Below are 16,337 nucleotides of genomic sequence, written 5' to 3' on the forward strand. Positions count from 1 at the left end.
CAGTTTGTGTAGAAAGTTTCTGCGTCCTGTAACTTCTGTGACCTCCCTTATAATTTGTCTTCACCTTAACCGAGCACAATAGATACGGTTATCGCGGTAGAGACTGTCGCGCTAATGTGTACCTCCTCCCCACCGGGGAAATCGTGTATTTCATAGCGTCTGTCGTAGTACTGTTCAACTATGAGGAGAGGACTCAGCGGCACTATCTGGGGCACACCGATTGTGTGAAGTGGTAAGGTCGCATTTTTATAATGTTTTGGTTTTTTTTGTTTGTTTTTTTCCCCTTTTGAGTATAAACTTATATATTATTCTTTTTGTTTTGTTACTTCTTGTTTCTTTTAGGTTTTCCATCTGGAACAAATGTTTTCTTTACGTTTTATGTAATATTTTTATTGCCAATTCATCAAAAAATGCGCATTTTAAAAGGTGTTTTTCATCTGGGCAACATTTTAACCCTACGTCTTTGTCACAAACAGCCGGGGGGGTCACTCAGAAATCCCCCAAGCTGGCCACTAATATCACGATCGGGGGGTAACAAGCAGGAGTCACGCCCCTCCTTTATACCTCCCGACCGACAGACAGAGCACGTGACGCGCTCTCTAGCGCCCCTCTTATAGTCAGGCCAATTATGGAATTGCCCGACAATAAGCAAGGAGGCCGCTATTCTACTTATGCCGATTTATTGAAGGGTCCCCGGTGAGAGTAGGGTATATATTCCCCCGACCTCCGTGGACGGAATATATAAAAACCTCCCCGAATTTCACTGGCTGCCCCACAATGATCCTTGGCACAAACTCGCTGCCACCAACCGATTTACGGTAACTATTAGTCGAACACACAGACGTGGGATTCACGATCGAGATAACAGAACAGCCCAAGATTAATTATATAATTTAATCGGCCGAAGCCACACTAGAAACTACAATATATACAATAGGCGTTCTACAGAATATATACATAGATGAGTCAGAGTACATATACAAGTAAGATACAATTCAAGCAGTTACCTTGTGCGTCTGGTCACAGGGGGGCGCTGTTAGACCAGGTTTCCGGAACTCCCTCACAGGTCTTTCCCGACCAGACCCCCAAGCAAAGAACAAACTAAAATGTCCGAACTGTGGTTATCAATCCTGGCCGGATCCCTGTCCCCTCCTACCTTAGTGACCTCAGAGGGAGCACTGCCACCCCTGGCTGGAGTCAGGATAATATCCAAAAAGGGGATATTGGCTATAACTTTGCTTGGGAACGTCGTAGGTGGACGCCAATTCTCTTTGTGACAGTTATGAATTTTGCTGCAAAACGAGAGGACTCATGGCTTGTCTGCTAGTTCCCCACTGGCTGATATCACGACTGGGGAACTTCCCAAGGTCCCACTCCCATAAAAAAGGTGTGTCAGCATCATCTGCATGCGGAGACACCATTTTTATGGTTGCCGTATTTATCGGAAATATGGCTCACGAGATATTAACCATATTTTACCGGAGTCTTTCTGTCTGGTGGCTTCCAAAGCCTGGTAATGAGATACAAACTCCTGTTACAGGGTCACAGCAGGGGGTCATCCTGTGTCCATTGTTCACAGCTCATCTAATCTTCATATCACAGGAGATTGCCTTCTGCTGGGTGAGTGGAACACAGACCAGTTCCTCTGACACCTATCTGCTAAACAAACCAGTTAAGCTGGTGTCACACACAGCGACAACGACGTCGCTGCTACGTCACCATTTTCTGTGACGTTGCAGCGACGTCCCGTCGCTGTCGCTGTGTGTGACATCCAGCAACGAGCTGGCCCCTGCTGTGAGGTCGCCGGTCGTTGCTGAATGTCCAGCTTCATTTTTTGGTCGTCACTCTCCCGCTGTGACACACACATCGCTGTGTGTGACAGCAAGAGAGCGACGAAATGAAGCGAGCAGGAGCCGGCGTCTGGCAGCTGCGAAGCTGTAACCAGCGTAAACATCGGGTAACCAAGGGAAGACCTTTCCCTGGTTACCCGATATTTACCTTCGTTATCAGCCTCCGCTCTTGCTGCCAGTGCCGGCTCCTGCTCTGTGCACATGTGGCTGCAGTACACATCAGGTAATTAACCCTATGTGTACTGTAGCAAGGAGAGCAAGGAGCCAGCGCTAAGCAGTGCGTGCGGCTCCCTGCTCTCTGCACTGTGACATGTAGCTGCAGCACACATCGGGTTAATTAACCCGATGTGTACTGTACCTAGGAGAGCAAGGAGCCAGCGCTAAGCGCGGCTCCCTGCTCTCTGCACATGTAGCACAGCGACGTTATGATCGCTGCTTCTGCTGTGTTTGACAGCTAAGCAGCGATCATAACAGCGACTTACAAGGTCGCTGTTACGTCACCGAAAATGGTGACGTAACAGCGACGTCGTTGTCGCTGTCGCTTAGTGTGAACCCAGCTTTATCCCTGTGGTAACTTTTCTGATTGAAGGAGCTGTGGGAAGGAAAGGGGGGGGTGACACCAGGAGAGGGCTTACTGACATAACTTGAATATCATGATTTATCGTCATATCTCCGCATTTACCTCAAAGTCTTACTAAAGGGAAGCTGTCATCTGATTCCTGTTGCCTAAACCAGCACAAATCGTTGTCCGGCTTTATTGCACAGTCGTATTTTTTTCATTCTTAAACTCTGCAGAATCTGAGAAACCAAAACACCCTTAGAACAGCAAATCTCCACCCTGATCCCAATGACTGACAGGTCTCTCCGTATATTTGTGTGTATAGTCTTGTGGAGTAGGGCAGACAGTGCCTGTTTCATCCTGCGTGTGGTGAGGTTCCATTTAAGACATGAGACGAGTGAGGTCACCCATATTAAAGGGACTCTGTCAGCAGGTTTTTGCAATGTAACCTGAAGACAGCATGCTGCAAGAGTTAAAACAGATAATTCAGCCCTGTGTCTTATCTCATTACAGGTAAACAAAAGCAGATTCAGATAAAATATGATTTATATATTAGTTTAAGCCTGTTATCTTCATCGTTAGTGGATCTCAGCAGCACGTGAGCACCAGCACTACTCCGCCCCATACATAAATTTAAAAAAAAAAATTAATATGAGAAAAAAAATAGTCCATAAATAAATAAGCCAATAAACCAGAGGTTCAAAGGAAAACAATGCACTTCTATAACAAAAATGTTTGTGTGTGTATATATATATATTATATATAAATATATGTATATTAATATATAATTTAAAAATATATAGATTTAAAAATATATAGATTTATAAATATATAAATTTATATATAATTTATATATGGATTTTCTTTGTCGCTCCATTGGGAGACCCAGACAATTGGGTGTATAGCTTCTGCCTCCGGAGGCCACACAAAGTATTACACTTTAAAAAGTGTAACCCCTCCCCTCTGCCTATACACCCACCCGTGCATCACGGGCCCATCAGTTTTATGCTTTGTGTTGAAGGAGGCACACATTCACGCAAGCTCCACATTTTAGTCAGCAGCAGCTGCTGACTTTATCGGATGGAAGAAAAGAGGGCCCCAGGGCCCCCGGCATGCTCCCTTCTCACCCCACTATGGTCGGCGGTGCTGTTAAGGTTGAGGTACCCATTGCGGGTACAAAGGCTGGAGCCACATGCCGTTATCCTTCCCCATCCCTTTAGTGGCTCTGGGAGAAGTGGGATCCTAACCGGTCACCATGCACTGGGACCGGGCTCCCTCCGCAGCCCCTGAGGGAATCTGACGGACAGGAGACTGGATGTCATCAGGGACAGGCCCTGCTTTTCAGAGGTACTCTGTGTCCCCTTGGGGACGGCGCATAGAGCGCCTGTGTATCGGACGCTGCAGCAGCTGCTGTGTGTTTTGTGTCGCCGGGACTACCGCGCCGACCGCGCCTGTTTGCCGGCCACGCTTCTAAATTTAGTCCCCGGCTTCTGCGGCCTAGTACCGCATATTCCCGCCCCCGGGCCTGCCAGTCAGGGGTAAGGGCGGGACGCTAGACTGGACGTCAGCGGTGAGGGCTGGAGCATACTTAGTATCCTCCTCCCCCCTCACTGAGCACTGTGGGGCACCAGATTCCCGCACTTTCTGAGGCACGCCCACGGCTCCCTCCTCCTCTCAGAACGCTGGCAGCCATTGTTATCATCGCTGCTGCCGGTGGAGAACTTCAGACAGAGCTCCACAGCGCTGGGAGGCCCAGGCAGGGAATCTGGTGGACACACAACCGCTGAGGGCGGTCGGTAAACCGCACCAGTTACCAGGTGCTGGCCCCCCTAGGTGCCGAAGTGTGTGTGTGTGTGTGTGTGTGTATATATATATATAATATATATATATATATATATATATATATATATATATATATATATATATATATCTCTATCCATATTGTGTATACATTTGCTCTGTTCGGCCGCATTATTTGCTTTTGGCTATATACCCTCACTGATTGCTCTAAGAGGAGACAACAGCATGTCGTCTGCAAAAAGCAAGGGTGCCAAGGCACAGGCTTATTTTGCAACTTGTACCTCTTGTGCGGTAAGATACTAGAAGCTTTGCAGTCCAGACCGGTAACACAGGCCCCGGGCACTGTTGAATCATTGCCCCCAGGCCCCCCTCGGTCGGCGCAGCAAACTGCTCCTGGGGTGTCTCCTAGGTCCCACGGTGAGGACTCCGACACGGACCGCAGTCCCAGACCGACTAAGCGGGCTCGCTGGGAACTTCCCTCGACTTCATCACACTGCTCAGGGTCTCAGCATGAGGACTCTCTGGAGGATGAAGCGGAGGTGGCAGATCAGGACTCTGATCCTGACGTTGCTCTCAATCTGGATACACCTGAAGGGGACGCCATAGTAAATGACCTTATAGCGTCCATCAACCAGGTGCTAGAACTTTCTCCTCCAACTTCACTAATAGAGGAGTCAGCTTCACAGCAGGAGAAACACCAATTTAGGTTTCCCAAACGTACACGGAGTGCGTTTTTCGATCACTCCAACTTCAGAGATGCGGTCCAGAAGCACCGAGCATTTCCGGACAAGCGCTTTACTAAGCGCCTTAATGACACACGTTACCCCTTCCCCACTGAAGTAGTTAAGGGTTGGGCTCAGTGTCCCAAGGTGGATCCTCCAGTCTCTAGACTGGCGGCTAGATCCATAGTTGCAGTGGCAGATGGTTCATCGCTAAAGGATGCCACTGACAGGCAAATAGAGCTCCTGATGAAATCCATCTATGAAGCCATAGGCGCGTCTTTTGCTCCGGCATTCGCAGCAGTATGGGCACTCCAAGCTATCTCAGCTTGTCTGTCTGAGATTAATGCAGTCACACGTGCCTCTACTCCGCAGGTTGTGTCTTTAACCTCTCAGGCGTCGGCTTTTTCGTCCTACGCCATGAACGCCGTCCTGGACTCTGCGAGCCGTACAGCGGTAGCATCCGCCAATTCAGTGGCAGTCCGCAGGGCCATGTGGCTACGCGAATGGAAGGCAGACTCTGCTTCCAAAAAGTTCTTGACCGGTTTGCCATTTTCTGGCGACCGTCTGTTTGGCGAGCAATTGGATGAAATTATTAAACAATCCAAGGGAAAGGACTCGTCCTTACCCCAGTCCAAACCAAACAGACCTCAGCAACGGAAGATACAACCGAGGTTTCGGTCCTTTCGGCCCTCAGCCAGATCTCAATTCTCCACGTCCAACAGGCCACAGAAGGGCCAGAGGAACTCTGATTCATGGCGGTCTAAGTCACGTCCTAAAAAGACCGCCGGAGGAACCGCTCCCAAGGCGGCCTCCTCATGACTTTCGGCCTCCCCAAACCGCATCCTCGGTCGGTGGCAGGCTCTCCCGCTTTTGCGACGCCTGGTTGCCACATGTCCAAGACCGATGGGTGAGAGACATTCTGTCTCACGGTTACAGGATAGAGCTCAGCTCTCGTCCTCCGACTCGTTTCTTCAGAACATCTCCGCCCCCTGAGCGAGCCGATGCTCTTTTTCAGGCGGTGAACACTCTGAAGGCAGAAGGAGTGGTGATCCCTGTTCCCATTCAAGAGTGTGGTCGCGGTTTTTACTCCAACTTGTTTGTGGTGCCAAAAAAGGACGGATCATTCCGTCCCGTTCTGGACCTCAAACTGCTCAACAGACACGTGAAAACCAGACGGTTCCGGATGGAATCTCTCCGCTCCGTCATCGCCTCGATGTCCCAAGGAGACTTCCTAGCATCAATCGACATCAGGGATGCTTATCTCCACGTGCCGATTGCACCAGAGCATCAGCGCTTCCTGCGTTTCGCCATCGGAAACGAACACCTTCAGTTCGTGGCACTGCCATTCGGCCTGGCGACAGCCCCACGGGTCTTCACCAAGGTCATTGCAACAGTGGTGGCAGTCCTACACTCTCAGGGACACTCGGTGATCCCTTACTTAGACGATCTTCTAGTCAAGGCACCCTCCCGGGTGGCATGCCAACACAGCCTGAACACTGCCCTGGAGACTCTCCAGAGGTTCGGGTGGATCATCAATTTCCCAAAGTCAAAATTGACACCGACACAATCGCTGACTTACCTCGGGATGGAGTTTCATACTCTCTCAGCGATAGTGAAGCTACCGCTGGACAAACAGCGTTCACTACAGACAGGGGTGCAATCTCTCCTTCGAGCCCAGTCACACCCCCTGAGGCGCCTCATGCACTTCCTAGGGAAGATGGTGGCAGCAATGGAGGCAGTTCCATTTGCGCAGTTTCATCTGCGTCCACTCCAATGGGACATTCTACGCAAATGGGACAGGAGGTCGACGTCCCTCGACAGGAACATCTCCCTTTCTCGGGCAGCCAAAGCCTCGCTTCAGTGGTGGCTTCTTCCCACTTCTTTGTCGAAGGGAAAATCCTTCCTGCCCCCATCCTGGGCTGTGGTCACGACGGACGCGAGTCTGTCAGGGTGGGGAACGGTCTTCCTCCACCACAGGGCTCAGGGAACCTGGACTCCGGCAGAGTCCTCCCTTCAGATCAATGTTCTGGAAATAAGGGCAGTGTATCTAGCCCTAAAGGCGTTCCAGCGGTGGCTGGAGGGCAGGCAGATCCGAATTCAGTCGGACAACGCCACGGCGGTGGCGTACATCAACCACCAAGGCGGCACACGCAGTCGTCAAGCCTTCCAAGAAGTTCGGCGGATCCTGCTGTGGGTGGAAGCCACAGCCTCCACCATCTCCGCAGTTCACATCCCGGGCGTAGAAAACTGGGAAGCAGACTTTCTCAGTCGCCAGGGCATGGACGCAGGGGAATGGTCTCTTCACCCGGACGTGTTTCAGGAGATCTGCTGCCGCTGGAGAACGCTGGACGTCGACCTAATGGCGTCCCGGCACAACAACAAGGTCCCGGCATTCATGGCACGGTTTCAAGATCACAGAGCTCTGGCGGCAGACGCATTAGTTCAGGATTGGTCGCAGTTTCGACTGCCTTATGTCTTTCCTCCTCTGGCACTGCTGCCCAGAGTGTTACGCAAGATCAGGTCCGACTGCCGTCGCGCCATCCTCATCGCCCCAGACTGGCCGAGGAGGTCGTGGTACCCGGATCTGTGGCATCTAACGGTGGGTCAACCGTGGGCACTACCAGACCGACCAGACTTGCTGTCTCAAGGGCCTTTTTTCCATCTGAATTCTGCGGCCCTCAACCTGACTGTGTGGCAATTGAGTCCTGGATCCTAGCGTCCTCAGGGTTATCTCAAGAGGTCATTGCCACTATGAGACAGGCCAGGAAACCGACATCCGCCAAGATCTACCACAGGACGTGGAGGATCTTCTTATCCTGGTGCTCTGATCAGGGTTTTTCTCCCTGGCCGTTTGCCTTGCCCACTTTTCTGTCTTTCCTTCAATCCGGAATGGGCAAGGGTTTGTCTCTCGGCTCTCTCAAGGGACAAGTATCGGCGCTTTCCGTGTTTTTTCAAAAGCGTCTAGCCAGGCTTCCGCAGGTCCACACGTTCCTGCAGGGGGTTTGCCACATAGTCCCACCTTACAAGCGTCCGCTAGAACCCTGGGATCTTAACAGGGTGCTAACGGCTCTTCAGAAACCACCTTTCGAGCCGATGAGGGATGTTTCTCTATCACGTCTTTCGCAGAAGGTGGTCTTCCTAGTGGCAGTCACGTCACTTCGGAGAGTGTCTGAGCTAGCAGCGCTGTCATGCAAAGCCCCCTTCCTGGTATTTCACCAGGATAAGGTGGTTCTGCGTCCGGTCCCGGAATTTCTCCCTAAGGTGGTATCCCCTTTTCATCTCAATCAGGATATCGCCTTACCTTCTTTTTGTCCTAATCCAGTTCACCAATGTGAAAAGGATTTGCACTCATTAGATCTCGTGAGAGCACTCAGACTCTACATTTCTCGCATGGCGCCACTGCGCCGTTCTGATGCGCTCTTTGTCCTTGTCGCTGGCCAGCGTAAGGGGTCGCAGGCTTCCAAGTCAACCCTGGCTCGGTGGATCAAGGAACCGATTCTTGAAGCCTACCGTTCGTCTGGACTTCCGGTTCCTACAGGGCTGAAGGCCCATTCTACCAGAGCCGTAGGTGCGTCCTGGGCATTGCGGCACCAGGCTACGGCTCAGCAGGTGTGTCAGGCGGCTACCTGGTCGAGTCTGCACACTTTCACAAAACACTATCAGGTGCATACCTATGCTTCGGCGGATGCCAGTCTAGGTAGGCAGGTCCTTCAGGCGGCGGTTGCCCACCTGTAAGAGGGGGTCGTTTTTACGGCTCTTTTTATCGAGGTATTCTTTTACCCACCCAGGGACTGCTTTTGGACGTCCCAATTGTCTGGGTCTCCCAATGGAGTGACAAAGAAGAAGGGAATTTTGTTTACTTACCGTAAATTCCTTTTCTTCTAGCTCCTATTGGGAGACCCAGCACCCGCCCCTGTTCCCTTCGGGCTGTTCTTTTGTGTACACATGTTGTTCATGTTGAATTGTTCTTTGGTTCATGGTTTCAGTTCTCCGAACATCCTTCGGATTGAGTTTACCTTAGACCAATTTATAAGTTTCCTCCTTCCTGCTTTGGCACCAAAACTGATGGGCCCGTGATGCACGGGAGGGTGTATAGGCAGAAGGGAGGGGTTACACTTTTTAAAGTGTAATACTTTGTGTGGCCTCCGGAGGCAGAAGCTATACACCCCAATTGTCTGGGTCTCCCAATAGGAGCTAGAAGAAAAGGAATTTACGGTAAGTAAACAAAATTCCCATATATATATATATATATATATATATATATATATATATATATATATATATATATATATATATATATATATATATATATATATATATATATATATATATATATATATATATATATATATATATATAATATATATAATGTAGCTTTGTCACAAAGAAAAACTTTTAAATGTCTTTTGTCGTTAAGATCTGAATCTGAGACGCTGTAATCATTGTTACCCCTGTAGGAAAAAGAACACCTTGGGGATTTAGGGAGAAGGATGTACAAGTAGATGTGTATTCATTATGTATGTCTTTGTTTCTTTATCTTCTCTTTTATTGCTTGATACAGCATCGCCCTCCATCCAGACAAAATCCGGATTGCCACAGGACAGATTGCAGGAGTGGACAAGGATGGGAGGGTAATGGCCACATTTTTCCTTTGTATTATTGGCAATAACGTTTTCTTTATGTAAAGTAACTAATAGTTTAGCACAATTTTAATATTTAGAAACTTCAAGTTTTTCATTCATCCAATTGGTGTAAAGTATTTTATGATGCTCACCTAAATTGTATATTTAAACCTTTAATTAAATTAAATATTTTCATGACTTGCTATGTCCTGAAGCTGTTAAATTGCATTTATTAGATAAAATATTTACTCTATAAATGCAATTTAAAAGCCTTAAAGAGGTTGTCTGGTGACCCCATGATAATGTGTTGACTGGTGAAGCTCAGACTCTTGAAATCTGCATCATTCAGTAACATTACAAAATTGTGGCTCAACTTTCAATCCAGTCATTCTCTATGGGGGCTGCTAAAAAAACCAGCCCAAAACAGCACTGCAACCCCATGGGGAATGATTGGAGCATAGTTGTGACCTGTTCACAGCCGACCCAGTCTAACAGGATTCAAAGAGCCTTTATATGGCTGTCAGTGGGGATCTATGCGGCGAGAACCCCCTAATCTTAAAGCTTGGGTGAGAACTTCTAGCCATTTCTCCCATATCTGTAAGATGGGTGACGACTTCTGAAGCAAAGCTCCTTTAATTTCTGACTCTCAGATCTCTCCTGCTGCTCTTGTAGCAAGGATTAGTTCTAGAAAAATTAAACTTTTATATAATGTTTTCAGCCCCTACAACCTCATGTAAGAGTCTGGGACTCCGTCAGCCTCTCCACGTTGCAAGTCATCGGCCTCGGGACCTTTGAGCGTGGCGTTGGATGCCTGGATTTCTCCAAAGCGGTAAGTGTTACTTATACAATTTTATGTGTTGTAAAACCATATACTCCTGCATTATGTAACTTGTGAATTGTATGTGATTATTACAAATAAACTTGTTTCTTAGGGTACGGGCCCACGATCAGGACTCACTGCGTTCTGGACGCAACGGGTCCTATCCTGTGGGTCCATGAGCCTCCTCCGCAGTAGACCACAGCTGCCGTACCCACGATCAGGGTTTTGGTCTCTCGCTTGTCTTCTCACTACAGAGGACACATGCAAATCTGCAGCAAACAATTAACATGCTGTTGTCTGGAAAGCCACTCTGCAGATCAGTGTTTGCTGTGGAAAAAACAAGCACAGTGGGCACAGGATTTCTAGAAATCAATCCTCTGTACTTGTACTGTACAACTCAGCGTTCTGGACACCGCTGAAGCATGCTGCATCCTAAACTCTGCAAACACTGATCGTGGGCATGCACCCTTACACTCCTATGGGTGCTGAGCAGGAGGCTTGAGTTCTGAGGCAGTGTCATTATCCGCTGTCTGGCTCTTTCGTAGTTGACTTATTTTGTAAACAACAAAAAGTTTTTTTTTTTTTTTTTTTTTGTGATACTCTGTTGGGAGATGTTTATGCCATGTGTTTCTGTGGCCACCTAGTGGTTGTAGTAGGATTTGCAGCCCATGTAGAAGTTTAGCAGCATGTCCTATTAATGTATAGAATTGGAGTAAGGCTATGTGCAAACGCTGTTTTTTTGATGCTGCGTCTTTGTGCGGTTTTGGCTGCTAAAAACGCACCCGCGGCAAAAAACGCATGCGTTTTTGACGCGATATGGTGCGTTTTTGGATGCGTTTTTGATCTCTGCGTTTTTCCAATGCATTGCATGGGGGGAAAACGCAGAAAAGAATTGACATGTCCATTTTTTTTTTTTTTTTTTTTAAGCTCAGAAACGCAGCTTAAAAAAAATGTTGTGTGCGGACAGCAAAAATGAAAGTCATAGACTTTGCTGGGGAAGCAAAGTCATGCAGTTTTGAGGCCAAAAACGCACCCGAAAAACGCACTGTGTGAACTTATCCTAAGGGTGGCAACTTTTTTACATGACGACATTTGGAGACTGTCAGCCTTTTGTACGTTTATGCCTCTTTATTCTTCTTTTTGCGGTTTCTGTATTGCAGGACTCGGGGGTACACTTGGCTGTGATCGATGACTCCAATGAACACATGCTCACTGTGTGGGACTGGCAAAAAAAGTCAAAAGTAGCAGAAATAAAGGTAATCAGAAATATTTGATGTTTTTCTAAATTTAGATGGTTTTTTTTAGTCTTTTTTTGCACCGTTGACCAGTATATAATTCTATGAAACCCCCTGCATGAAAATACTACAATCCGAGGTAACTACAGTATGTATCTGCAAACATTGTCCAATAAAAAGCAACTATTAGTAGAATTCTCAAAATTCAGGTCTGCAAAGATATAGTGCAACACACACAAGGCCAGGAGAGACCCTAAAATGTTATACGTCTGCATGTGACTAACCGGAGAGAGCTATAAGCCTAGGAACAGTCTCGCCAAGTAGGATTAGTGGCAGAATAGTCTATAGGCAGAGTCCAGGGAGGTCACACATTACTGCCCAGGTCTCTGGATTCACGATAATCTTACAGGATAAACAAACTGCTGATCACCCAATAAACAAGCGAGACGCTCGTCGGGCGAAAGGATCTTTTGGTCTGAATAAAATATAATCATTCACAGTATTGTGCGTCCTGAGGAAGCTAGTAGCCAATCTGCTAGTGCGAACGGATTCTAAAGTTATGCTCACAGCTGAGCCTTTGTTAGGGAATGAAAACCACAGGGCAGTGCCGGATCAGTTGTCTAATGATCCCCCAAACTGTCTGGCTCTTCTGAGGAGTCTGTCATTTTCGTGGGAGTGAAAAAAAAAAAGTAATGAACGTGGCTAGAGTTGAGCGCCAGGATTCTTTCTGCCCTGATCCATCATCCTGTCCTTAGTGGCAGCCAACTTATGTGGCTGGCATTGTGGGTGCCTATGGCTCTCATTAGGCCTTAGGCGACTTGAGACGTTATGGGAGGCATGGTGAACACAAGAGGCGCCGAGGATGCCAGCCACAGATGTCAAGACTGCCCTGGTCCAACTGCCACTGAGCAGATTGGACCATGACAGCACAAATCTTTTTGCTCAGCTCTTAAATAAAAAGCTTCAATGGAGTCATAAGACCAGAGCAAAAAGATGTGTCCTGTGGTCCAGTCCGATTGTCAGTGGCAGTTGGACTAGGGCAGTCTTAACATCTGTGGCTGGCATCCTTGATGGCTCTTGTACTCACTAGACCTCAAGCAGCTTCACACGTTGTGGGGGGCTTATTGAGCACAAGAGGCGCAGAGGATGCAACCACACATGTCAAGACTGCTCTGGTCCGACTGCCACTGCGGAACAGACTGAACCACGGCAGCACAAATCTTTTTGAAAAGCTTCAATGGAGTCCTGGTAAGAGCTGAGCAAAAATATGTGGTCCAGTGCAATCATCAGTGGCATCCATTTTCCAGGGCAGTCTTCACATCTGTAATCACGTAAGCCCCCCCCCCACCCACAATGTTTTGAAATTGCTTGAGGCCTAGTGACTGCAAGAGCCACCAAGGATGCCAGCCACAGATGTCAAGACTGCCCTGGCCCGGCTTCCACTGACAATCTGACTGGGCCACGGCAACACAAATCTTTTTGCTCAGCTCTTAAATAAAAAGCTTTGATGGAGTCATGGTAAGAGCGGAGCAAAATTTGTGCTCTCGTGGTCCAGTCTGATTCTCTGTGGCTGGGCCAAGGTAGTCCACGTTTGTGGCTAGCATCCTTGGTGCCTCTTGCACTCAATAAGCCCCCCATAATGTGTGAAGTTGCTTGAGGTTTAGTGAGCACAAGAGCCACCAAGGATGCCAGCCACAGATGTGAAGACTGCCCCGATCCGGCTGCCACTGAGGACCACACTGGACTACGGCAACACAAATTATTTTGCTCAGCTCTTAACGTGACTTCTTTGAAACTTCTTAAGTAGTTAATTTTCACACATCCTAGATTTTATTTTTATATTTTTTTAGAAGACTCACGAGAGACACGTATCTGCTGCAGATTTCCCTGTGGATCTGCAAACCAATTGGTCCCATTGAAGCATTCCCATCCGTCTCTCCATCTGTCAATGAGCAAACGTGTTTTTCCACAGAGGAAAATTATTTTATTTATATTTTTTTTTTTTCTTTTTTTTTTTTTAAAATCCATGCCTAAATCTTCATCAAATCCTAAATGTGTTTGCAGAGCCTGCAGGAATGGAAAGAAACCACGGATAGAAATATGCCGCTTCCTCTATAAACATCAGTTGCCATATGTGATAACATGACAATTTACAGTATATTTACCGAAAAAGCCCTTAATTGTGGCAATGTGTCCGGATGTGCCAGCTCTGCCGTCCTCTGGAATGAAGGCCACATGTGCGATGGCGGCGGATCTTTTATTATCCGGTGTCAGGATTCTGGCCTTCAGTCCTACCAAGTGCAAAACATTTATCAGTTCTTCCACATTTCTGAGCATGAGTTTCTATTGAAATTCCTGCTCTTTGCCCCGGGGGTGGTAGGCGCTGTCGCTTTTTAGTTTTGACTACATTTCACATGTTTAGAATTCGTTTTTAGCCTCCCCCCATGATTGGTAGAAGAAAACCTGCTGTTAAATGAAAGAGTTTGCATTACATTAGATACAACATCGTGTAATACTTAAAGGCTTCCGTTAAATTGGGTCGTCAGAAAACACATCCACCTATTGTTTATATCAGATTTATACAGCGCCTTGCAAAAGTATTCAGCCCCCTTGAATTTTTCAACCTTTTCCCACATTTCAGGCTTCAAACATAAAGATAACAATTTAAATTTTATGGTGAAGAATCATCAACAAGTGGGACACAGTTGTGAAGTTGAACGAAATATATTGCTTATTTTAAACTTTTTTAAAAAATAACTGAAAATTGGGGCGTGCAATATTTTTCGTCCCCTTTAAGTTAATACTTTGTAGCGCCGCCTTTTGCTGCGGTTACAGCTGCAGTCGCTTGGGGTATGTGTCTATCAGTTTTGTACATCGAGAGACTGAAATTCTCCCTTTGTAAACAGTTGGAGCTGAGTGAGGTTGGATGGAGAGCTTTTATGAACAGCAGTTTTCAGCTCTTTCCACAGATTCTCGATTGGGTTCAGGTCTGGACTGTGACTTGGCCATTCTAACACCTGGATATGTTTATTTGTTAACCATTCCATTGTAGATTTTGCTTTATGTTTTGGACCATTGTCTTGTTGGAAACAAATCTCCTTCCCATTCTCAGGTCTTTTGCAGACTCCAACAGGTTTTCTTCAAGAATGGTCCTGTATTTGGCTCCATCCATCTTCCCATAAATTTTAACCATCTTCCCTGTCCCTGCTGAAGCAAAGCAGGCCAAACCATGACGCTGTCACCACCATGTTTGACAGTGGGGATGGTGTGTTCAGGGTGATGAGCTGTGTTGCTCTTATGCCAAACATATCGTTTGACATTGTGCATAAAAAGTTGTATTTTGGTTTCATCTGACCAGAGCACCTTCTTCCACATGTTTGGTGTCTCCCAGGTGGAGGTGGCTTGTGGCAAACTTTAAATGACACTTTTTTATGGATGGATATAAATGAATAGAATGGATAGAAATGGCTTTCTTCTTGCCACTCTTCCATAAAGGCCAGATTTGTGCAGTGTATGACTGATTGTTGTCCTATGGACAGACTCTCCCACCTCAGCTGTAGATCTCTGCAGTTTATCCAGAGTGATCATGGGCCTCTTGGCTGCATCTCTGATCACTCTTCTAACATTGTTTGACATGAAATTTGGATGGACGGCCGGGTCTTGGTAGATTTGCAGTGGTATGATACTCCTTCCATTTCAAGATAATCGCTTGCACAGTGCTTCTTGGGATGTTTAAAGTGGTGGAAATCTTTTTGTAACCAAATCTGGCTTTAAACTTCTCCACAACAGTATCACAGACCTGTCTGTTGTGTTCCTTGGTCTTCATGATGCTCTCTGTGTTTTACAAAGAACACTGAGACTATCACAGAGCAGGGGCATTTATACGGAGACTTGATTACACACAGGGGCTTATATTTATCATCATCAGTCATTTAGGACAACATTGGATCATTCAGAGATCCTCAATGAACTTATGGAGTGAGTTTGCTGCACTGAAAGTAAAGGGGATGAATAATATTGCACGCTCCACTTTTCAGTTTATTTTTTTTCCCAAATGTTTAAAATAAGCAATACATTTCGTTCAACTTCACAATTGTGTCCCACTTGTTGTTGATTCTTCACCATAACATTAACATTCATCTTTGCTTGAAGCCTGAAATGTGGGAAAAGGTGGACGAATACTTTCGTAAGGCACTGTAAATCTGACCCTTCTCTCCGCAGCGCCGACCCTTCTCTCCGCAGCGCCGACCCTTCTCTCCGCAGCGCCGACCCTTCTCTCCGCAGCGCCGACCCTTCTCTCCGCAGCGCCGACCCTTCTCTCCGCAGCGCCGACCCTTCTCTCCGCAGCGCCGACCCTTCTCTCCGCAGCGCCGACCCTTCTCTCCGCAGCGCCGACCCTTCTCTCCGCAGCGCCGACCCTTCTCTCCGCAGCGCCGACCCTTCTCTCCGCAGCGCCGACCCTTCTCTCCGCAGCGCCGACCCTTCTCTCCGCAGCGCCGACCCTTCTCTCCGCAGCGCCGACCCTTCTCTCCGCAGCGCCGACCCTTCTCTCCGCAGCGCCGACCCTTCTCTCCGCAGCGCCGACCCTTCTCTCCGCAGCGCCGACCCTTCTCTCCGCAGCGCCGACCCTTCTCTCCGCAGCGCCGACCCTTCTCTCCGCAGCGCCGACCCTTCTCTCCGCAGCGCCGACCCTTCTCTCCGCAGCGCCGACCCTTCTCTCCGCAGCGCC

The 16,337-nt window shown here is 47.6% G+C and overlaps 1 protein-coding gene across 1 annotated transcript in view; it reads left to right on the forward strand.

The window, feature by feature from the left end:
- EML4 (EMAP like 4) overlaps window positions 1-16,337 on the forward strand; it is a 214,613-nt gene that overhangs the window by 139,069 nt on the left and 59,207 nt on the right. The window contains 4 exon segments of the mRNA XM_075339185.1: window positions 83-232; window positions 9,493-9,562; window positions 10,272-10,382; window positions 11,534-11,629. Of these exon segments, the coding sequence (XP_075195300.1) occupies window positions 83-232; window positions 9,493-9,562; window positions 10,272-10,382; window positions 11,534-11,629 (427 nt within the window).

This window comes from Anomaloglossus baeobatrachus, chromosome 3 (assembly GCF_048569485.1).
Source record: "Anomaloglossus baeobatrachus isolate aAnoBae1 chromosome 3, aAnoBae1.hap1, whole genome shotgun sequence".
Lineage (NCBI taxonomy): Eukaryota > Metazoa > Chordata > Amphibia > Anura > Aromobatidae > Anomaloglossus > Anomaloglossus baeobatrachus.